A 23910-nucleotide genomic window follows, 5' to 3' on the forward strand; every position below is an offset into this window, starting at 1 on the left:
CTACACCTGTCTTCAGTAATTTTCATCTCCATGAAGTTTTTCTTGATACCTTTAAGAAATTAAATGCCATAATTTTTGTAAGTTTTTAAAGACACCCTAATCTCTTTCTTTTTTTCATTTTTATATTTTTCCTTAGCTTTTGTTTATTTATCTGATATATTTTTTTTTTATTGAGAAAAGGAAAAAGAAGTTTCCCCCTCCTCCCAGTCTCCCATTTCCCTCCCCCTCCTCCCACCCTTCTCCCCCTCCCCCCATTCCTCTCCCTCTCCCTCTCCAGTCCAACGTGCAGTCAGGGTTCCCTGCCCTGTGGAAAGTCCAAGGTCCTCCCCCCTCCGTCCATGTCTAGGAAGGTGAACATCCAAACTGGCTAGGCTCCCACAAAGCCCAAACATGAAGTAGGATCAAAACCCCGTGCCATTGTCCTTGGCTTCTCATCATCCCTCATTGTTCGCCATGTTCAGAGAGTCTGGTTTTATCCCCTGCTTTTTCAGTCACAGTCCAGCTGGCCTTGGTGAGCTCCCAATAGATCAGCCCCACTGTCTCTGTGGGTGGGTGCACCCCTCGTGGTCCTGACTTCCTTGCTCATCTTCTCCTAATCTCTTTCTTATGCTCCATATTGCTTCTTTATCATGACCTTCTGTGACCAGGTTTCCTTTGAGAGTAGATCATGAGCAATTAAGATGACCCTCACTTTATTTCATCCTTTCGTCATCGGGGGCACCTGGCAGATCAGCACCTGCAATTCTGAGGCACATTACTGGGATTGGATGCCGTGAACTTGGCGTGGGAAATAAAAGGCTGGTACTGAGCTGATTTCTTTAAGAAGTCTGTCTAGAAGAAGCAGGGGTGGGAGCGTGGATCTTCATCTGCCCTCCTTATTTCACTGTGGGCTGACAGCATCCTTCTCCAGGGATGTGTTATGACCTCAGCTGACCCTCACTAGGTCTGTTTTCCCATTCTCTTGGATCAGGCTGAGAAAAACAGGAAGAATCATTAAGAGACAAGAGTCTTCAGAGCCAGCAGAAATTATTGCTGATTCCTTTTACAGACACCAAAAGCTTTGTTTACACATTGTGACAAAGAAGTCGGCTCTTCCTGCTGGCCACAGGGAGACGCCTCTATTGACCTTCTGGATTCACACCGGGTACCACACCCACCCCATTCTCAGATTTTCTTCTTTTTTCAGAGTCTCTACCATCACCTGTATCGTAAGATTTAAGAATCGGAGGATCCATTGGTTGTGTCCAGACTTTTTTTTCTTGAGAGATATCTAATCTCTCCTCAGAGCATGCTCCATGCACCCCTGATATGGGAGGTTTGTCAAGAGTACAACTTCCAGGTGTTTCCTGGCTACTGCCTCAGAACACACACTGTAACAAGATCCTCAAGGAGTGACTGAACATACAGTATGAGAGTGTATATACAAAAACGCCAGAGAACTAGTCACAAGGCACATGCTGTTTGCTAGACAGCATGTGCCTTGTGACTAGTAGAAAGCCACATATTAGTCTATGATATGTGGCGCTGTGGATGCAATTTAAAGCAGGCATTTCTAGTTTCTTTGGTTGTCAGTCATTCATGTGATTAAATATGGGACTGCTTTACACCAGTCTCTCAGCAACAATTTGTTGAATGGATAAACCTTTTGAGTTCCGACCTAGGGCTTCTTCTACACCACTCTTGCTGGCTCCCATAACTCCCAGCATCCTCGATTAACAGAAAATACTTTCAGAGAGTGGGCTGCATTCCCATTTTGTGCTCATCCTTGGCAGCAGAGTCCCAAGACTCAATGAAGTAGGGCTCATAAATTGTAATTTGTGTGTCATACATGGTATAAGAGGAACTTTTCCGGCTTCAAATTCTCCATGTAGCTAAGGATGAGTTTGAACTTCTGGGCTCCTGTCTACCTCCTGAGTGCTAGGATTATAACCATGTGCTGCTATACCTAGTGTTTTTATCCACCCATCCCCAATTTTATATGCTTTCGAAAGTTGACAAGTACAACAGTTAAATACAATAGTAATTGTGTAAATAACATGCAGAGAAATGTATGCATGGAATTACCATACATGATCTGCAGAAACCCTACCGGGAAGTCCATTTCCCCAGTAACTAGCCATTTCTCTAAGCATTCAACCAGCTCAGTTGAAAAGATGTCAGTGAATAGGGATTTACATCGCAAGATTAAGAAGCCAGATTTCATATCAGATAAAGTGACGAATGGTGCCAAATTCTCAATATTTCTTAAGGTATGGTTTTTGTCATCAAGCAGTTCTTGTGTAGCTCTCTCTAGAAAGGACAATCCATTCATTTTCAGACAACCGATGTAACATCTGAATTTCAATCTGTACAACCTAAACAGTAGTTACGGTCCTTTATGGTACAATTTCATTACACCACATACACAAACATACAATAAGCAAAACAACCTTCATAATGACAACACCTAGGTCTCAGCTACCAGCTACCTGCTACCATTTTGTTGCTAATAATCTGTGTCTTCTGATGTTTCAGGAAAGAGGGACAGTATTATTGCATTTTATAAACTCTGGTGACAGCTGTGAGTTTGTGGATTGTCTGACTCCTCCCTCATGGCAGTCTTATTTATGGCCTGTCAGGTTTCTTGAAGGGAAAGAGAGGAGAATACAAAATCCAGGAGCAGCCCACCTCTGAGTCCCATACTGGCAAACCCCAGAGCTCTTGGAAGCAGGGTGGGTGACTGGGCAGGGCTGAAAAGGCACACAACTCCTCGGCACCAATCAAACCATTCCTCAGACATCTGCCAAGTGCACACGACACATCCATGCTCATTCTCTCACAAACCTTTAATTCACTTGACTGGTACATTTCTTTAAGACAAAAAGCAAGTGAGCGCTTAGTACCGGGGAAAAAGCAAGAACAGCGTGCGTGTTTCACGTCTCTTTCGTAGACAGCAATGAAACAGGTGAGAGAGGAGGTGGCTTCTTGCTAGCTCATCTCTTCAGTCTGTTCAGTTCAGACAGCAGCAGCCAGTTCTGTGGGGGTCATAGCAGGCCGTGGGGTTCATCCTGAGCCCTGGGGTGCTGGCTGTGCAGGGGGCTGTGTGGCCCCTGTGGCTGGAGGGAAGCCAGTCTGCTGCTGGGCCTGAGTGTGGGTGAGCTGCTCTGGACTGACCAGTTTCTCCAGCAGATTGCTCCCCTGCTCCAGCTGGGAGCTTTTCTCTGTTAGTTCTTTGATCCTCCCCTTCAGAACCCCCACTTCCTCTCTAACTGCATACATCAAATGGCTTTTTACCAGATCCATAGCTTGCTCTTGTCAGGCCTAGTCTTACACAGTCCTGGGGACTGAACCCAAGACTTCAGCATGTGCCAGCTGAGTTGTACCTCCAGCCCGTGATGGACTGCACATCTTGGATGTAACCGAACAGGGTATACAACAGGTCCAAAAGAAACAGTCCCCACTTCTCTCCCACCAAAAGTCTAGCAAGAATTTTCATGGCAGTGGCTAGTGATTCCATTCTGCCCAGATGGGTTTCATGTTGCTCTTACATTCTGAGATCTGATTTTGTCCGTGTCTTTTTCTTCCTTGAACGTCTTTATTGCCCACTTAGCATCAGTTTAAAGGAAACTTTAGCCATTCCCTTTATTCTAAGGATGGCTTTCCTCTTCTCTGTCCGTCAAGGCTATGGTTGGGTAGTGCTCTCTTTGGCTCAGTTTTGTACTTATGCCTCCCGAGGCTGCTGCCTTGTTTCTGGAGTTCACGTTCTCTGGTAGCTCAATAGCTTCCACCGTTGTGAGGGTGTGAGAGAGTTTTAGACTTCATTTCATGGAAGAAGTCACCTATTACTCTGAGCCCAAATTGAAAATCACTTTTCCTCTGGGGGACAAGATTGCCTGCATGATCCATTTCTGTTATAACGCTATTTTGCGCAGTTGCTGGAGATGCCAGTGCTCTTCATGATCACTGTGAGAAGGGCTGTCATCTCCTCATCTCTGTTAATTTTGTTGTCCTTGTCAAGGTCTCTTAATGTTTTGCACAGGAATTTCCTTAGGCAAAGAAAAATGAGAGCTTCCCAGCAGCCGCCTTAGGATGGCAGGACATAGGGCTGCACCCGTTCCCTGCACGGGCCAGCTTGACTCATTTACAATCAGCATCTTCTGAATCATAACGAAGGCGGAAGCCAGCCTTACATTGAATTTTTACCAAGTGTCAGGTGCTATTCTGAGTTTATTAATGTGGATTATTTCTTGCACCACTGCCACGATGCTATCAGGTAGGCCATGTCTTCCTGGAATTGTGGTTTTGAGTAACTTAACTCATAAGTGGTAGGACATGGACTTAAATCTGTGTGGTTATATTCTAGAGCAAGGGCAGTTACCCCCTACGTGGCTTTTGTCTAGATTGTGATAGCTACTCTGGGTTTTAATCTTATGTTGCTGATATTCTTTTTTTGTCCACGTGAATTTAAATTTTATATTGTGGCTCCACAAACAGCCCTAAACACAGAGGCTTAAGCAATGAATAAATGATTGTCACTAGCTTGGGTGGACAGTTCTTAGGCTGTTCATGGATGAGGCCAGAGGCTGGCTGGGTGTAGACTGTTCTAGCTATATCTGTTAATGTTTCTGGTGTCTGGTGATGATAAGAAAGTTGGTCTTAGCTGACCTAATCATTTGAATGACTGGAACTTTTTCCTCTCTGTGTGGATTCTCTATGTAGACTTTCATGTGAATGAAACTTACTGTATCGAGGGTGGGCTGGGGAGAGGGCTCAGTCTGCAAAATGCTTGCTTGCTGTCTGAGCATGTGGACATGGGTTTGGACCCCAGAACCCACTTGAAAAACTAGAGTGTAATGGCACACTTAAGATCACAGCATTGAGGGGATCTTCTGGGCTCACTGGCCAGTCAGCCTTACCTAATTGGCTCTTGATCTGTGAGAGATCTTATCTCCATTTACACAATGGAATATTACTCAGCTGTTAGAAACAATGACACCAGGAAAGTTGAAGGCAAATGGATGGGTTACCTGATAAGGTAACGCAGACCCAGAAAGACAAACACGGTATGTACTCATAAGTGGATATTAGATGTAAAGTAAAGGATAACCAGGCTATAATCCACAGTTCCAGAGAGGCTAAATAACAAGAAGGCCCCAAAGAGGGATGCATGCATTTCCCTGGGAAGGGGAAATAGATGAGTTCTCCTGGGTAAACTGGGGGAAGGTGGGAATGGGAGCATGAGGGGTTGGGTAGGAGAGATGGGGAGAGTACTGAATGAAATGTCTTGATGGGGAGGCATTTCAGGGTCAGGGAGAAACCTGGTGCAAAGGAAATTTCCATGAGTCTACAAGGATGACCCCAGCTAAGACTCCTCACAATAGTGACTAGGTGGCCTGAACTGGCCACTTCCTGTAATCAGATTGGTGACTACCCTAAGTGTCATCAAAGAGCCTTTGTCCAGGAACTGATGGAAGAAGATGAAGAGATTCACAGCCAAGCACTGGGCCAAACTCCGGGAATCCTGTGGAAGAGAGGGAGGACAGACTGTACACGCCAGGGAGTCAAGGTCATCAAAGGGGAGCCCACAGAGACAACTAACCAGGTTTCATAGGAGCTCACAGACACTGGACCAACAGTTATGGAATCTGCATGGGACCAGCCTGTGCCCTCTACATATGTATGGCAGTTGTATAGCTTGGTCTACTGTGGGACCTGTCTCTGGTGCTTTGGCAGGCTTTGGGAATGTGTGCCTCATACTGGGTGCCTTACCAAGCGTTAAAACAAGGAAAGGAGCTTAGGCCTCCCTCAGTTTGGTATGCCATGCTTTGTTGATACCTGTCGGAGGCTTGCTCCTTTCTGAACAAAAACAGAGGAAGAGGGGATTGGGAGAGGTCCAAGGCAAGTGGGGGAGGGCATAGGAGGAGAGGAGGGAGGGAAACTGTGGTGGGGATATAGCATAAATGAATAAATTTAATTAAAAAAAAAGAGAGACCTTACCTCCAAAATAAAGGAGGACAGTTCCTAAAGAATACCCCCGGGGTTGACTTGGTCTGTGTAGGGATAAGTCCCGCCCCTTAGGGGGCGTATTCGCCTCGGGCTAATGTTTACCTATAAATCTGGCGAGCATGCTGTGCTTACTTCTGCTTTCCTGGTCTCCACGGGAATGGTGGTTCTGTAAGTCTATTTCTCCATTAAAGCTATATATATATTTTTTTTACAATCTGTCTGCATTCGTTTACGCCATTACAGGTCTGCACATACATACACACACAGGTTCACCTGAGTGTGTGAACATGCAGACATGCATATACATGTGTGCACACACACATACTTGGACAGAGAAAAAAAGAGAGACAGACAGAGGGACAGAGAGAGCTATGTGGTAGATCAGGGCTCCCAAGAGCACACAGTAGAAGCTGCCAGTCCTACTTTGGACCAGGTGAAGAACTGTCTCAGCTTCTCTCCTATCCTTTCCTTGAGTTTAAGTTGATCCAGAGGACCAGCCCAATACGGTTGGGCAGTAGAGTATTCAGACACACAAGTACTTAAAGGTGCAACTATAGGTAACATGGGCATAGGTTGCTAATATGACCTGTCTGGGACAGGGAAGGAGTTTAGGACACTGGATGTGAAAGACAGATGTGGCTTAAAATCCTGGATTTCATACATTACAGATGTTGGGCAAATTAGACATCTCTCAGCTTCTAGTTGTTTCCCAGAGGAATGATGGTAACAGCTACTGCTGCTGACTGAGTATCACTCTGCCTAGGTGTTGTTCTTTCCATTTGGGGCTTCCTTTACACTTCCAGGAGGACCTAGGAAGTTGGTACCAAATCCTATTACATTTACAAGCAGCCAAACTCAGGCACGTAGAGATGACATCACCTGCTTAAAGTCACATGTCTGGCAAGGGGCAGTGCTGGGACTTGAACCCAGGCAGTATGGCTCCTTAGTGTATGCTCTGTATTTCTCATTAATGGTTGCCTCCCACAATGGTGATAAATTATCAACAAGATATTGTAGGTATTTGAGTTGTGTGTGGTACAGAAATTATAGTGGTTTTGTGTTCTTACACAGTTGTCACGCTGAGAGGACCAAATCACCCAAGTAACTATCATTCCTTGGTTAAGACAAGAAGTTTGTTCTCATCTTTCTTTATATAACATAATATTTCTACTTCAAACACCATTGAACCTGTCTCAGCTATCGTGTGTTTCTTGAGTTTTCTTCCTTGTTTACAGCTGAGGGATGCTGTACTTTCCTTCCGTGATCAGCTTCGGGATCATGTTCTGCCTCTGGCACATCACTGCTGTGTTTGTTACGAACTCCCACCCCTGGAGCTGCGTGCTCAGGCGAGAGCCCACAGGGACAGCTGGAGTGACACTGTCCTCTGTCTGAAGCACGGCTCTCTGTTCCATGTTCTCCACCCCCGTCTCGGAGTGCTCAGATTTGGGCTGTTCCTTGGCATTGTGCATTTGTTTGTATATCTGCTTCCTTTGCCCCACTTCCAACGACTTGCTGGAATTTCCCAATTTACTGATTGTTGACTATCTGCTGGTCCTATTCTTAAAAATAGAATTAAGCTATCTTTTCCGCATTTGGTTCTTTCTGAGTGTATCTGAAGGAAAAACAAAGAAACATTGGGAGGTATTTTTAATTATTCTGTTGTGCTCTCTCTCAATATCTAGTGTCTCAAAATCACATCCCCCCATCAAAACATGTCCCCGAAGTCCTCCATTCATAACCCCAGCACCCCTTCAGAACCCGTTTCCCTTGCATTCACACAGAAGGTTTGTCAATGTTATTGATTCAATGAAGGTACATATTACCTTTTATAGGGGAAGCAAACCCCTGGCCAGATAGTTTTGTTGTGTCAAGCCTTTTAATTGCTGTGGGTTTTAATTTTTATATACAGGGATCTTTGGGTTTTAATGTACACATAGGGTAATATTGGCTTAGCTATAGGAACATGATCCCTTAATATTGCAAATGGTAGCCACATTAGTGTATTTGTAGGACTCATGCTGGGTCCTCTTGAAGTTTCATGAACTAAACGTAAGGTGGGAGAGGCACCTGCTGATATTCTTTTTCTTGCAACCTTGTCACACTGGCATCTATAAAAAGAAAATCGGTTTTATTTCCTGACATAGTGACACACACCTGTAATTCTAGCATTTGGGAGGCAGAAGCAGGAGGATCTTTGAAAGCTTCATGCCAGATTGCTCTTCATAGCAAATTCTAAGCCATGAACTTTGCTGTCCAGGTTCAGTAAGTTGGAAATGGAGGTCAGCAATGCTTTCCCTGCAAGCCAAATCTTACTCTCCACCCAGTTGTGAGTTACGTCAGTGTAGACCCTCCCTGTGGTAGCCTTTCTCTTTCCTTCATTACTTTTTTCTTTCTCTCTTCTTCTCTCTCTCTCATTCTCTTTCATATTAATTTATTGTGTGTGTGTGTACATGTGTGTGTGTACGTGTGTGTGTGTGTGTGTGTGTGTGTTGTGAGTGTCCTCCCTCCACCATGTGAGTTATCAGGTTGTCAGACTTGGTGACAAACATCCTGACCCTCTGAGACATCCCTTCAGCCATTTGGTAGACCTTCTACCCTCTCAATGCCACAGGTTCACTCTGTAGCTCAGTAGTCCGTTCCTTTTTACTTCCCTTCTTTCTTTCTTATTTTTTTCCACTTTTTAATTTTATTTATTTTATTTTATCACTTTAAAAAATACTAATCCAAATTCCTACTCCCATTCCCTCCACACACTCTCCCACCGCACCCCCTCCAATCCTAAGAGAGGACAATGTACCCTGCCCTGTGGAAAGTCCAAGACCATCCCTACTACATCTAGGTTGCGCAAGCTATACATCTAAAAAGAATAAGATTCCAAAAAGCCAGTACATGCAGTAGAGACAAATCCCAGTGCCACTGCCAATGGCCCCTCCGTCTATCCCAACTGTCAGCCACATTCAGAGGGACTAGTTTGTTCCCATGCTTGTTCACTCCCAGTCTTGTTGGAGTTGGTGAGCTCCCATTAGCTCAGGCAAACTGTCTCAGTGGGTGACCCCCTCTTGGTCTTGCCTTCCTTGCTCATACTCTCACTCCTTCCACTCTTCAGAGAGGGAGCTTGAACTGGCCTTGCCCCTTATTTCTTGTCATGACTGTATTCAACTAGATGTTTTATTATCTTCATGGAGTCCCATGTTGTATAACTTGATGTGGATTCATATCAAATGGATCCAAAATGGCTTTCTAAATAGTTTAACTAGTTTGCAAGAGCTTAAAATACTCAAGTAACATTTACTGAATAAAAAGAGAAGAGATGAAAAGTGTGAGAGAAGTTAAAAAAAAGCAAAACAAGGCATTGAAAATGCTGAAAAGCTGGGTATTTCTGGAACTAAAGGAGCTAAAACTACAAGGTAGCCAGTTAAAGTCATTTAGTCAGCTGGAGAGGATTAAGAACAGGGATGCTCCTTCTTAACTAGTGCTTCAAATGATTGCAGTGTTGAGAGGCAGAGGAGAGAGACGATGGAGGAGGAAAACAGAACACCAAGGTGGGCCTGAAAACACCTTTTGGAAGGGTGTTTTATACATATGTTGAAATGGAAAACTTAGAGAAAATTAGTAGAGCAAAATTTACTAGCATTTTAAAGGAAGTAAATTGCCTAGGAGGCACAAACCTGGTTTCAAAAATACTAGAAAACACTATCCTGAGTGACGTATCCCAGACCCAAAAAGATGAACATGGGATGTACTCACTCATAATTGGTTTCTAGCCATAAATAAGGGTCACGGAGTCTACAATAGGTGAATCTAAAGAAGCTAAGTAAGAAGGGGAACCCAAGGAAAAACATATAGTTATCCTCTTGGCTAAGGGAAGTAGACAAAATTGCCAGGGAGAAAATTGGGATCTTGGGGGTGGGGTGGGATGGGGGTAAGGGGAGATGGGGAGAGAAAAGTTAGAAGGGAAGGAGGTCGGGCCTTGGGAAAACAGGAGAATTGGGATAAAGGAAGGTTGGACAGGGGAGCACGGAACCACAATTCTTAGTTAAGGGAGCCACTTTAGGATTGGCAAGAGACCTGACCCTAGAGGGGCTCCCAGGTGCCCAAGCTGAGGTCCCCAGTTAGTTCCTTGGGCAGCTGAGGATAGGGAACCTGAAATGACCCTATCCTAGAGCAATACTGACGAATACCTTGCATATCATCATAGAACCTTCATCTGGTGATGGATGGAGATAGAGACAGAGACCCACACAGGAGCACTGGATTGAGCTCCCAAGGTACCAATGAGGAGCAGAAGGAGGGAGAACATGAGCAAAGAAGTCGGGACCACGAGGGATGCACCCACCCACTGAGACAGTGGGGCTGATCTATTGAGAGCTCACCAAGGCCAGCTGGACTGTGACTGAAAAAGCATGGGATAAAACTGGACTCTCTGAACATGGCGAACAATGAGGGCTGATGAGACGCAAAGGACAATGGCACGGGGGTTTGATCCGATGTAATGTGATGGCTTTGTGGGAGCCTAGCCAGTTTGGATGTTCACCTTCCTAGATATGGACGGAGGTGGGAGGTCCTAGGTCTTACCACAGGGCAGAAAACCCTGACTGCCCTTTGGACTGGAGAGGGAGGGGGAAAGGAGTGGGGGGAGGGGGAGAAGGGTGGGAGGAGGGGGTGTAGGGTGGGAGGAGGGGGAGGGAAATGGGAGGCTGGGAGGAGGTGGAAACTTGTTTTTTTTTTTTTTCTCCTTTTCTCAATAAAAAAAGAAAAAAAAATACTCTAACTCTGGAGACCTAAAACAGATCTCTGGCTGGGTCACTTGCACCAGCAGGAGGCTGGCTCTAAAAGATTCTGCATGACTCCTTTGTTCCAAACTACAGTTTTAACGAGCTGTTATTCTGATCCTATGCTGCCAGCGTGTGTTGGGCGTATGTAGGGTGAGAGGGTTTGGTAGGTGAATAACCTTCCTTTGTTGTTCCTAGGTCACTGGGTTGCCAGGAGGCCTTATGGTGAGAAAGGTGATCTACTTTTGAGCTGTCTGTGCTGTGTAGACGAAACAGAAACAGGTATTTGGTGACTGTGTATTTTTTTTGGGACTGAAAAGCTGTGGGACCAGGTGGGACAGAAACTTCTGTCTACATAATTGTAGACCATTTTACAAACTGGCGATGGTAACCAAAGTCTGCTCTTTGCCTTTTAGATGCATTGAAAGTCCATATCCTTGAAGTAAGGAGCTGGAATTGTTGTTCAATACTTTCAGCTCTGACTTTTCAAATCTCTCTGGAGCTCTTCCACAATGCAGAGGATTCAGAAGAGGCATCAAAAATGGGAGATCCACAAGAGGGAAGGATCTTGGGTCTCTGAATGACTGTGTGGAGCAGAGCCTTTAACAGGCATTGGAATGACATGAGTAATAAATAAGTATTTACTGTGCTAAATGTTCTAGTGAACAAATGTTTATTCTGTTGACATTTTGGGGTTACCTGTTATATACCTTACATACAGTAAGCTGACTGGAGAAATGCAATTATTAAAGCAAAGAGCAACTTAGTTGCTTTACTCAGCATACTTCAATGTTCTTCTTATATCACATTGATTTATATATGTTTATTTATTCATTTGTGTGTGTGTGCATGTGCAACTCATGCATGTGGAAGTCCAAGGACAATCTGTGGAAGTCGGTTCTCTCCTTCCACCATCATGTGGGTCCTGTGGATCAGATATTCAGGTCTTGAGCCTTGACGGCAGGCACCTCTACCTGCTGAGCCATCTTGCCAGTCCATGCTCTTCAATTTTCTGTCACCCGGTAGAGCTGGTGTTCTCCATCTGCAGGTTCCCCATCTCTAGACTCAACCAACTAAGGGTCAAAACTATTAAAAGTCAGTTGCTTCTGTACTGAATACTGAATAGATGGCTTCCTTCCATCCTGTTTGCAGTACTTTACAGTGACTATGTAGTGTTTATTCTGTATTAGGCATTATAGATAATTCAGAGGTGGGTTAAGATGTGAAGAAAGCATGCATCCAAGGGATTCAGCAACCGTGGGGTTTGATATGCAAGAGGGGGCATCTTGGAATCAGTCCTCCATGCATACCAAGGAGACAGTCACAGTAGAAGGCTTCTGTGATTGAAGGTTTGCTTCTGATTGAGACTGCAGTTCCCTAAAATTAATCTGATACATCTCAGGTTTAAGTTTCTCTATATACTATGTGGCTATGATAATAGGATTTAGCTTTTTCCTTTATGTTGTTTTGAGATCAGGTCTTGTTATATAGCTTAGGCTGTCATGATTCTGAGTGCTGGGATTACAGGCATGGACCACTATACTTAGATTTTATCTTGGGTTCTTGAGAATTAGGTGAATGAACCCACACATAGTGCTTAGCACAGCAGCAGCAGCACAGTAAGTTTACCTGCATATCGGTTGCTGTCTTTTTATCCATGTGGTTGGCAGGGGCCATCTCCCTAGCACATGCTCCTCAGTGTAGCTAATTAGGCGAGCACTCCCACTTGCCTTGGCATGTTTTATGGATGACCCAAACTGCAAACACCAACATGTCTAGAACATATGTTCTCTGCTTTGTTTAATTTCAGATACCAAAATATGCCTACACACAGGGGGTATGTGCATAAAGAAATGCATGTACTCTCTTTTTTTCTTTTGCCTGGTAGAAATAGGCTTCTGTGATGTGTCTTTACTCCTCCCACACATGCCCCTCCATGGCTGGCACATCTCCTAATTATTCTCATCTATTACCCTCCCCCCATAGACCTTTTGTGTGTATATTTTGGCACACATTCTTTTGGTTCTGCCTAGCTCCTTTCTATCTTTCTTTTTTCTGCCTCCACCCTCCCTCCTCTTCACAACTCTTTAGAAAAATTAGTTAAACTATACACTTTTTATTATTAGTATACATTTATGAAAATTCTTTCCAGTTACAAAAGTGCATGGTTATAAAATAATTTCCATACAAAGGTTGGCATCTTCCCTATTCCTCCCCAACCCTCCCACCACCAACCATCAAGGCTTAGGAGAACTGAGAGGTTTATGGACCCAGCTCCTGGCCAGCACTGTCATTTATAAAAGGCCCTTGGGTCTTTTCTCCCTTACTTCCTTTTGCCTCCTTCTGGGTACACGAAAGCAGACAAGGTTTCCTAGCTTTGAGGAATGAACAAAGGTATCTTTTTGTGCTCTTCTACAACTGAAAAGAATGGAAGAGAATATGTCTATGGAGAAATGCAGCTGTTGGCTTTTCCCAAAGATTGGGATGAAATGCATGTACTAAACTCTCCAACTCCATTACAACAAGTCCTTAACTGAGACCATGAAACTCTACAGCATCTCTGGGCAACCTAGTTCCTCAAGTTTCCATGGGAATCCTAGTAAGAATGAAAAAAGGAAGTGGTTTCTTGAGGATACGTGGTCCAGAATGGTGTGATGTGGACCTGGGATCTTTTCTAAGGAACAGTTTTCTTGTCTGGACTCTGACAATCATAATCTTGTTGGTTAGTTATGACCTAATATCTTCAGACACAGTATAAAGGAAACTTCTGCAAAGTGTCTAGGGGATAGAGGAGGACAGAGGGAAGTTGGAAGGAGCCAGGTGTTCACTACATTGCTTCAGTTACAACATTGGTTCTTTTCATATTTCCTGTGCAGCCAGACAACTGGGTAGGGTCCATATTTGTGTATCAACCTGATAGCTGAGTGAATTGTGTCCAAAAATTGAACTCAAGTTCCAAAGGAATATTCTTCAAGTCAGCAGATAACCAACACAAGTGGACCACAGATACACAGACAGACAAACAAACACCCATCATACGCATCCTAGCCAGTGTGGAAAAAACTAAATGAAACATCATGGGAACATAATAATAGGTTTGTGGTTACCAGGATATGCAAACACTTGCAACAAGAATTGTTTTATTTTCTCTAGACACTTAGTGCTGACAGCAGCCTGAACAGGAATGTGGGAGGAGTGGAACTCCATGTTGGTATGGAGGCTGGATGTCTCCCTTCTTGTGCCTTAGTTAACTGGGGATTTTCTAGAAGTTGGAGAGACATTTTCTACACATATATCTTGCTTAGAAGTCATTGCCCTTAATGGAGATCAAATTGTGCCACTCGAAAGGACACTTGATCTCAGGAGGCATTTGGCGTCTCGTCTTGTTCTAATTCTATGCAAAACAGAGTAGTATATCTTAAAATATGTTAACTATAATTCAGCAAACAGTAGTGCTCAGGAGATTACTGTAAGTGAGCATGGTGTTCATCTATGGAAAGATAAATGATTTTGTTTTAAATCAGGAATACTATTTCTAAAAGTTCCTTTTAAAAATACTGTAGGTGATAAACTTAACTGGTGGATGGGAGCTGAAGTCCACCATTGTTGGCCACAGTTGGGCCACAAGAGAGAACAGGACATAGTTCTGTTATTTTTCATAGGAGCAGAGCTCTGGCCTAGATGGTATAAGCAAGAGTGAGGCAGGAAGTTGCCGGGGGCCTATTTTGATTGATTAGATCAATGCAAATGAGACAGAAGCATAATCTCCTCCCCCAAGCATTTTAGAGCTACCTGGCAGGTGGTTGATGGATGCTTGCTGGGTCTGGAGTAAGATAGAAAGCTCTTGTTTTTAATCTCATTCAAGCCAGCCTTGCCAACAAGACCGGGCCTTAAGTCTCCCCATCTTCTACTGAGGATCTCACCTATCATTTTCTCAGATCCCTTGTTTCTCTTGTAACACAACCCACAGTAGGAGCTATAGCTCTTGCTTTCCATAGATCTGTTTGAAGAAGTGACTGTCAACACAGTCAGCAGTTCTAGCGATGTACTCATACATGGTTAAGGTGGTGTCTTCTGTTTAGCTGTCCCTGGTGCTGCCTCTGTTGTAGAGGGATGGCACAGCCTGACTGGGAGCACAATCTGGACACAGCTGGGCTTTACTGCCTTTTATTGGTTTTTGTGATGATTGTGCTAATGACTGTTGAATTTTAGGGTTCTGTTACTTCTGTTGTGCAGGCTTCCAGGACATTCTTTCCCCCCCCCCCCCCCAAATGCTCAAGGAAACACTGGAAAGAGAAGCATGGCAGAACCGAGTCCAGCGTTAGGAAGGATTTAGACTCAATCCCACCCTTCTCCTTTCCTATCTGTAAGCCAGTGTTTGGATTAGTTTCCCACACCGCAGTGCGAGAAGTCAAGGAGAGGAGTGCAAAAGAAGCTCCCTGGCCTTTCCAGTGTCCAAGGAGACAGGGAAGACCATGGTGAAAGCTGATGACACAGAATGAGGAAGATGAAGATGACAGCAAAGATGGTGGGGATTGCGTTTCCACAGAGTCCTTGGCTTCTACAATTAGATACAGATTTCCTCCTTCCTCCGTGGAGACAATGACCATATTCTTTGTTTGCACAGATAAGCTGAATAAGTCGCCCAGCTTTCTACAATAAATTCAACTACAAAGTGGGAACAGAGAAAACTTTGTCATTGAGAATGGAAAGAGATGAATCAGAAAACATAAGCATGCCCAGAGGAGTTACCTGGTCCCTATCAGCAACTTCATTAGCATGGTTTGAATAGGAATTTATGGAGCTTTAGAAAGAATTGTGGTGGAGAAGACTGATTGTATTTTGATCATGACATAGCATGTTACCTTATCCTTATTCTGAGCTTGGTGACCTCATCTGCAAAATGGGAACACTAAATCCCCGAGAGAGCTGTTGTATGTGTGAAAGGAAAGTATTGAGGGAACTTAGCACACTGCAGACACTAGCAAGAATCAGCAATTAATAGCACTCCTTCCTTTATGCTCAAATGAGTGAGCTGCTTAGAAGAAAAGACATACAGTCCCATGGTTGTGAATATGGTGGCTTTGTCCTCCTGCCCTGGGTATCAACATGCTAGGATCTGAGCCTTACAGTGCAATTTCCTGGTGAGTTCCTTTGGTGTAAGCACCATGGAAAGAACAGTTACACAGTTGGGATCCCAGGGTGCCAAGACTTTTGCTGCCCCTGTTGTGGGGACTTCTGCCTTCTCCTTGAAGACAAGCCTTAAGTCGGAGGCAAAGACAGGGAGAGAAAGAAGGAAGGGTGCTGAGGGTCATTACCTTCAGCCTGTTTTCTGGGATCTCACCATCAGGGAAGTCACCGGGAGGTCCTTTCACCCCAAAGCTGCTAGCAGGAGGAGGTCAAGGAGCTGGCACAGGAGGCATCGCACTCCTTGAGGGCAATGGCAGGCAGCGTGGGGACTGAAAAACTGGCTGTCAGAGGGAAAATTTTGCTTTTGTCTACACCTCCTCTATACCCTGAGGCCACAAGGAACAGTGAGCGGCTCTCAACATTCCCTGCATCGTGTGTTCTGCCATTTGCTCTGCCAACCTTTCTCTAGCTACTTAGCAGATCATTCTTGCAATTCTTCTTGGGCTTTTTGAGGCACAGACGATGGAGTCCTCTAGGCTTCCCTAACACTGTGCTCAGAGCACTGGCATTCTGCCATAAAAGGGTGTTTTGGAACTGCTTTCTTTTACTAAAAGTTAAGTACCTCAAGGGCAGGGACTGGGTTGGATTTGTCTTTCATTCCCAGGTGCTAGCACAGTGCCGGGCCCAAGGTGGATAAGATGCTCATACAAAGTCGGTTTCCCAACATTGTTTGAGCTGTGATGGAAGCGGCCAGGACACCGTGATCCAAGGTGTGCAGTGGTCAGCAGCAGTGGCGGCAGCATGGAGGGATGAGAGGCACCAGTGTCAAATCTCCTCTTCCTCACTGGCCTTGCTCCAGCGGTGACAGCAGTTGGCCGTGATGCCCAGGAGGAAGTTGGTGGCCACGGAAGCGATGGAGACCACAAAGCCCACAAAGGCGATGAAGAGGTAATCATCCAGGGTCAGAGTCAGGTGGCAGGCCTTGAAGCTCTCTTCAGTGAGTGAAAAGAGGGGGGCACCCTCAACTTCAGGGGGGCCCCGACACTCAGCCAGCTGAGAATCTGCAATACAGAACCCAGGCAGGGTAAGGCTCCTGTGGGCGAGAAGGGATGAGAGAGTCTCCTGCCCCTTCCAGAGAATCACTGGGTTTCTTCCATGTGCCTCAGATACACTCATCACCTCAATAATCCACAAAGCATTTTTGCTTATTTTTATAGATGTGGAAAAAGGCTGCTCATAGGGTTATCTGTGGGAAGTCTTGTAATTATTTCCAATGGTGGATCTGGGACTTTTGTTACACATGGAGCCTGAAATCTGGACACATCACTTACTTCTCTATACATTCTTTTGGCTTCTCATTCTCACACAGAGAGGAAGCCAACAGCCCCTTTAGGGTGCCGAGGATTCTTCCCCAGCCCTTTATTTTGCCTAGCTTTTTCTGCTCCCGATGCGTATGTCTCTATCACTCTTCCACGGCCCCAAGCATGTCTCCCCTTAGTTAGGAAGGGGGACCTCTGTATTTGCCCCTTGTGATGAAGATTCTCCTCTAAGCCTATGTGGAGATCCCTCTCTCACTTCCTTTGTGATTTTGTTCAATGCAACCTGCTTAGCGATGCCTTCCCTTGGGAGTACCGCACACCTGCATCCCCTGCATTCCCTAGCATGCCTGCTCTGCTTTGCTGTCCCCTATGGTGTCATTACCTGATGGTTTTACCATTGTCTCTCCTCCCTTGAAGCTATGCTTCTCCCACAGCAGCCTCAGAACAACAACCCTTTGTAGTAAGCACTCAGCAGGTCTTTCTTGAACAGATGTGGGACTTTAATGTAAAAGCCTCATGTCTTGTCTGTATGAAAACTAACTCATGAGCTTTCTCCGGATAATCCAGCCAAGAGCGAGGCCACTGGCATTATCACCTGAGTGTGACTCTCTCCACCTCTCATCAGTTGTGTGACTCTGCATACTTAGTCCCTCTGTATCTGCCAAGTGACAATCATCGTGATATCTGCCTTCTGCAATTGGACTCAGGGTCCAGAGAGTTACAGCGCACAAAAGCTTCTGGGGCATACTAAGCACTAGGAAAAGGGTTGCTTTTTATAATGACCACAGAAGGATCTCTCAGGTGTCATACTCAGACATCTGAGGGCTGAAGCTGCTCTTTTGATGCGATAGCCTTTCCCCCCAGCGTTGTGGAACCATCACTTAGGGTCACTTCAACAAATGCACGATGGTTGTCAGTGGTCTAACCTCAGTCTGTTTTGGAAGTAAGTGTGGTCTTCCAAAGCATTTTCACCTCAGCTCTGGGCAGCAGCTTCAGAGTTAAATCCCGAGTCAGGATGAAAATACTAATTGAGCTCTAACCTTGTTCAAATCTTGTTTATCTTTTCCCTTCTGTCCCTCATGTGTCACCGTTATAAGCAGGGAATGATCCGATCTAAATTTTCCAAGTGAGTCAAGGTGAGGCTTTAAAAAATTACAGTTTTTAAAATACAGGCTGTGTCAGCGCTACCTAGTCATTACAGAGGTTTTGAGGGCAAAGAACAAAGTGATGGCCTGGATTGATCCTTTAGACAGATGGGTATACATCCATATTGTTAGTCTTAGAAATGTGTGTGTGTGTGTGTGTGTGTGTGTGTGTGTGTGTGTTCATTATTTGAATAAGAATGCAATTTCCCCCAAGTCCTGGGTTGAGTCAATCCCTGTAGGCTGCTTTCACAGGACCCTAGACTCTGATCAGGTCCTGGTCATGTCTAGAGTTGACTCACGAGAAGCTCTCTGCTGGAAACCAGACAATATCAACTTGCAGAGTTGATTGTGTATGTATGTAAACCTGCAGTAGACAATACAGGCCAGGTAAGGGAGGCTGCGGGCTGATAAAGTTCTCTGGAAATCAAGAGATCAGTCTCGAAATCAGATTGTACCCCAGTAGCTCTCTCAAGTCTATGTTTGAATTCTGTCTCCCAGCATAGGTAACAGGAGAATCTCACTAGGAGAAAAGAGAGGAAGTGATGAAAAATGTCTAAAGGGATGGCATCACCCAGGTCTATGTACTCTGGCAAGATTTGAACTCTAAGAGGAAATGTAACCGGTCCTCTGTGGAGAAGGAGGGGCCTAAGGACAAGCAGTGTTCTTCTCCAGAGCTCAGATGTCCAACCTGCAGTGATGTCTGGGCTACATTGCTGGGACTTGAGGTTCTCCAGTCTCCTGGTCTCCTGGAGGTTTGAGTTCCTGGCCTGCATTTATACATAAGCCTCGGCATATGGGAACTGCGCCTTCCACTCCTGCTGAGAGCTCAGGTCTCTTGCCCGAATTGATGTATAAGTCTACAATGACTGGGGCTGGTCTCATCTCCTCTCTGAGGCAGTCAGGCTTTCTGCAGGGCAGCCGGGCCCCCAGAGATCTCAGCAGAAGAGGAATCCCTACTGTGATGAGAGAGCTGCGTGCCCCAGAAGGCTCTTTCTGCCAATAGTGATGAGGGAGAGGGAGGCACAGCTTGCGGAGAGGTTGGGCTGGTAGGGAGATGGCTTTAGGCAGCTTCCCCATCCTGGTCCCCACCATCATCCCTTCTCAGTCTCCAGCTATTTTGGTACTGGAGAACTTCCTCCCACAGCTCTGTGGAAACACTGGAATCGTGACCCACAGCCCCCCTAAGTTATTTTAGTCTCGGGCTCCCCACTCAGTCCTCTCTCTCTTGCCTCACTCAGCATTGTTCCCCCCGAGTATGCTGAACTTAGGCTCTAGGGAATTCCTGGGATGGGGCTCCAACAGCTCCTCTTGTTCTGATGCCCAGTACTTAGGCCAAGGCTGGGTGCTATACCATAAGTGCATTTGGTGACTGAGGCCACGGCTAAACTTGATTGCCTCTGGGACAGGTCTTCATGCCACTGGATGGGACCAGGACCCAACCCTCCATGATGCTAGCCACTTAGGGTTCAGCCCACTCTCTGGTTGGGACTCTACAGTTACACTATCTCCGGTCCCTCTCCCCTGATGCCCACGCCATGCGTAAACCTTGAAGACTCCGCTAAGGCTGCTTGGCCTGCCCAGAGTAGGTTACTTAGTCCAGTACCTGATTCCTGACAGTACGGCCAGAGAACATCCAGACTGCTAGGATTTGAGTCCTTACTCCACGCATGGTAGTTGTGTGATTCTGACCAAGCTACGAAATGTTTCTGTACTCCTGTTTCCTCCTCATTAGGGTTCTTATGAGGATAAGAGGAGCCAACACATGAAATATGCTTAGAATAAGGCCTGGCACATAGTAAGTACTAAAATAAATAGGATTAGTCATGATTGTTTCTTTCAGGGTTTTCTCGGCACTGACGAGAGGTAGAGTAGAAGTTAGATGAATGTGTTTTTATCTACGGCTCTGCCAATTTCTCAGCGAGTGGCTGTGGGCAAGCCTTCTGAGGGTTCTACAGCTCAGCTTCTTCGCCCGTAGAATGGGGACAATAAAAAAGGGGGTTCTCTGAGATAGTATAAGCCAGGGTCTCAGCTCACTCTGCAGAAGTTCAGCAAATGTCACCAATGACCAACTTCTCCCTTTTTTTGCTTGCTGTGTGTCTTCTTTGGGATCATAGGTACCATACAGGCAAGGGGAATCTAATTCTTTAGCAAATGAATTTCTCTAGCATTCAGCGTGTGTCCCATATAGTCAACAAATACTTGCTGAACAAAAGAGGGGTATACAAAGGTAAGGGTACACACTATCACTACCAATTTTTGGCTGGGGTGGGGAGACATTACTTCTGCAAACCCTCCCTCCCATGACCAGTCCAGTCACCTCCCTTACCCGCCGTACAGCGCTGTATCCGATTCCGCAGCCACTTCAGCAAGGGTTCCATGGTGCAACCGCACACCCACGGGTTACCCCCGATCTGCAGTGTCACCAGTCCCGGGAGGCCCTCCAGGGCTTCAAGGCTTAGGAAAGCCAGGCCACCATAGCTGAGATCCAGGTCTCGGAGATGCACGAGGCCCTGGAAGGCCTGGGGGTGCACCCTCCGCAGCCAGGGGTTGTGGCTCAGGTCGATATGCACCAGTCCCTGAGCCTCCCGGAACATGTCAGCTGGCACATGGCTGAGGTTGTTGTAGCTCAGATCCAGGTGCGCCAAGCGCTTGGCATGGAGAAAGAGGCCCTGGGGAAGCTCCACCAAGGAGTTGTTGCGCAAATCCAGCACTCGGAGTTCCATGTAGCATGTGAGATAGCCCGGCGGCACGGCCGCAATGCGGTTGTGGGCCAGGCTGAGGTTGTGGGTGTCCATTGGCAGGTCCGGGGGTACGGAGAACAGCCGCTGACTGCTGCAGTCCACGACTTGGTTATGACAGGTACAAAGGACTGGGCAGCTGGTACCAGCATCAGAGTGTATCACCCCAGCTGCCAAGAGGAAGAAGACCAGCAGCAAGGCTGGGTAGGGAGGCCCGGGCCAGGGAAGTTGGGCCCAGGTGTCGCCCATCTTTGGCAGCTGGCAGCAGCAATGCTGTAGGGAGCCCATGAGGGCTGTGTCCCTCGGTTCAACAGTCAAGGTACAGGGAGGCTGCTACATTAGAGGCCTGAGTCGGGAAGGTGGGGCTTCTGAGAGCAAGCCATCATGGCTTAAGACTTCTTTGGGAGCCTCTAAGCACCCAAGGACTTCCTAAGATCCACAGGACATCCCTTTGTGCGGTCTGGGGAACAAGGACTCAGTTGAGACACCCCAGGGTCTGAGGGGATGAGGGGGACAAAGATGAAGCTGTCAGCAGGTCCTGCGAGCATCCCTGCAGATCTTTTATGGCCTGGTCACCCATGACTGCTGGATGCTTCCTCTTGGTGCTGCGTCTGAGAGGTGGGAGGGAGGATGTGGAGAGAGATGAAAGACGGCCTTTAAAGGTCCTGGCACCTCTTCTAAGAGAGCTTAAGCTCTGCCCTACGTCTGGGACTGATTAAGAGGTCAGGATTGCACCTGGATCTCCAGAGGCTGCTTCTCCTGGAGATCCAGTGGGCATGAGTTCAGAAAAGACCTGGGGCCAGCGGTTTTGGAAAGGGCCTTGGAGAAGTGTGTTCCCATGGCCTCCTGAAAGCCTGCCTGTTTAGTCTCATTGGCCTCTGGAATTTCAAGGGCTGCTATTTGCTGCCCAGAGAGGGCTAAGTCCCAAGTGACACCCACTGTCTGGGCCACTGAATCTGGAAAAAGCCATGAGTTCCGGAGGCTTAGGTAGGGGTCAGTTAGGAAAGCATTCTCTGTGTCTTCAATCTGTCACCATTGCTGTGTACTCAGCAGGCAGAGGCAGAACCGCTCTGTCGACAAGAAAAGCATTCAGGCAAAGAAACCGAGCATCCCTACATCCCTGTCCCCTTACCTAGGTCCTTTGTCTTACCTCCCGCCTTTCTTTCTCACTTCTTTCTTCTTTGAACCTATCTGTCCCCAACCACAAAGTTCTTTGCTGGCTGTCTTTCAGACGAGGACCACGGGTAATGCAGAGCCTCGCCTCCTATCACCTACTATCCGTACCCACCTGACCTGAAATCCTCCCAGCTTTCTGTCCTGAGCTGGATGCATTTTTTTTCCTTTTCTTTTGCTCATAGCTCCACCCTGGTGAGCACCAAACACCCCAACCTGAACAACTCCCTAAGAAAAAACATACATCCAAGCTCTGGTGGTTTGTATACCCTTCTCAAACACTTTCAACCTCTCTTACACACACACACACACACACACACACACACACACACACACACACGCTCTCACGTGTTTGTAGTTTTCCCTCCAGCTTCTTTCTGCACACACTCCTGCAGAGCCCCTCCCCAGTGTGCCCCCAGCATCTTTCACAGCGCAGCACAGCCCCTACCTCAGCATCCTTTCATGTTCCAGTTTTCAGCTCCCAGTCTCCCTCTTAAGCCCACACACATACTTGGTCTGGCAAAGGGATGGAGACCCACATCCCGCCAGGGCCCCACCCCACTGCTCATCCCTTACCCTCCGTGGCCCCAGCTTCTCTTTTACCCACCTGCTGTCCTCACTTGCCCCTCCAACCCCCACCCCTTTATTTCCCTCGGTCCTCTCCCACCCTGTTCTCCACTGCTTCGGAGCATCAGTCTCACCACCGGGAAATCACCCCGGTGCCCCCTCATATAGACTTATTTTTTTCTCAGCCTCAGGGTCTCCTGCTATACTCCCACAGGCCCTCGGGAGACTACTCACTCTGTTCCAAGGACACAGACATCAATCTGCAGCAGACAAACGGCTCTGCCTCCCTCATCCTGGAATCCCCGCTCCTTTGCTTGCTAGCTTCCGAACAGATTGCCTACTGGGCTCTTCCCCTCCCCCGACTTTCCTCTTCCACGTCTCCTGGATCCCAGGCCAGCATCTTCTGCGTTTTCCTGTCCTGTGGTCCCTGTGCCCCTTCTTTTATGCTGAAGGGAAATCTGAGAGAGGATGCTTAGAAAGTTCACAGAATCTGAATGCCTCTTGGGAAACTCAGCTGGTGCTGAGGCTGCCTTGGTGTGTGGCTTCCGCCAGAGCCAGATCGTCCCCTCCCTCCTCCCTCTCTCCCTCTTTCCCCCTCCCGCCATCTCTCTTCCCTCCTCTCTCTCTTTATCGCTTCCCTTTTTTTTCCTCGAGGGCCAGGTAATGACGTTTCTCTGTCTCTTAGCAACTGCCTCCACATCTCTGAGCAACAGGAGAACTGGCTGTAGACCCCATCAAGATGAGAGGAGAGAATGAAGTATTCCTGGTGAATTCACAGCCACCCTCAGGGTCCTAGTGACAGGGCAAAGGGAAGAAAGGAGAGGAGGGCAGGCAGTCCTAGGATGGGGTTAAGAGAGAGGAGACAGCAGGGGGAGAGAAGGCATGGGGATTCATCGGCAAAGGATGGAGTGGGCAGAGCATTGCCGTGGAATCTTAGATGGAGCAAGGAGAGACTTTAAGTGCATCAGACCCCAAAGAGTTAGAAGAGCATAATTTAAATTTAAAGAGAAAGGGATTTAATGGGATGGAAAAAAGCAAAATGGATGAGAACAATGAAGCCAAGAATAAGGATGAAAAGAAG

At 46.5% G+C, this 23910-nt stretch overlaps 2 protein-coding genes across 3 annotated transcripts; both read right to left on the reverse strand.

Annotated features, from left to right (window-relative positions):
• Positions 1-3042: 3042 nt before the first annotated feature.
• On the reverse strand, positions 3043-3282 carry LOC121439373 (TSC22 domain family protein 1-like). Its single transcript, XM_041639890.1, has one exon. The coding sequence runs from the start codon at positions 3280-3282 to the stop codon at positions 3043-3045; it is 240 nt and encodes a 79-aa protein (XP_041495824.1).
• A 9723-nt stretch (positions 3283-13005) lies between these two features.
• On the reverse strand, positions 13006-23364 carry LOC121439371 (leucine-rich repeat-containing protein 55-like). Of its 2 annotated transcripts, none has more exons than XM_041639886.1 (3): positions 23064-23364; positions 20678-21700; positions 13006-16948 (listed from the first exon to the last, which is right to left on the reverse strand). In XM_041639886.1, the coding sequence occupies exons 2-3, from the start codon at positions 21375-21377 to the stop codon at positions 16713-16715; spliced, it is 936 nt and encodes a 311-aa protein (XP_041495820.1). In that variant the 5' UTR covers positions 21378-21700; positions 23064-23364; the 3' UTR covers positions 13006-16712. The 2 variants fall into 2 exon arrangements, with proteins under 2 accessions (XP_041495820.1, XP_041495819.1); XM_041639885.1 differs by having other exon boundaries at positions 20678-22159.
• Positions 23365-23910: the final 546 nt, after the last annotated feature.

Source organism: Microtus oregoni, unplaced genomic scaffold, assembly GCF_018167655.1.
Source record: "Microtus oregoni isolate MIOR12 unplaced genomic scaffold, Mior012 000060F_ref0000265, whole genome shotgun sequence".
In the NCBI taxonomy this organism is placed as follows: domain Eukaryota; kingdom Metazoa; phylum Chordata; class Mammalia; order Rodentia; family Cricetidae; genus Microtus; species Microtus oregoni.

What these genes read in the sequence shown, in the direction of transcription:
- LOC121439371 (XM_041639886.1), bottom strand. Translation starts at nt 21,377, where the DNA reads ATGGGCTCCCTACAGCATTGCTGCTGCCAGCTGCCAAAGATGGGCGAC. An exon ending in GATACAGCGCTGTACGGCGG is followed by an intron (nt 16,949 to 20,677) that starts GTAAGGGAGGTG and finishes TCTGTATTGCAG; the next exon opens with ATTCTCAGCTGGCTGAGTGT.
- LOC121439373 (XM_041639890.1), bottom strand. Translation starts at nt 3,282, where the DNA reads ATGGATCTGGTAAAAAGCCATTTGATGTATGCAGTTAGAGAGGAAGTG.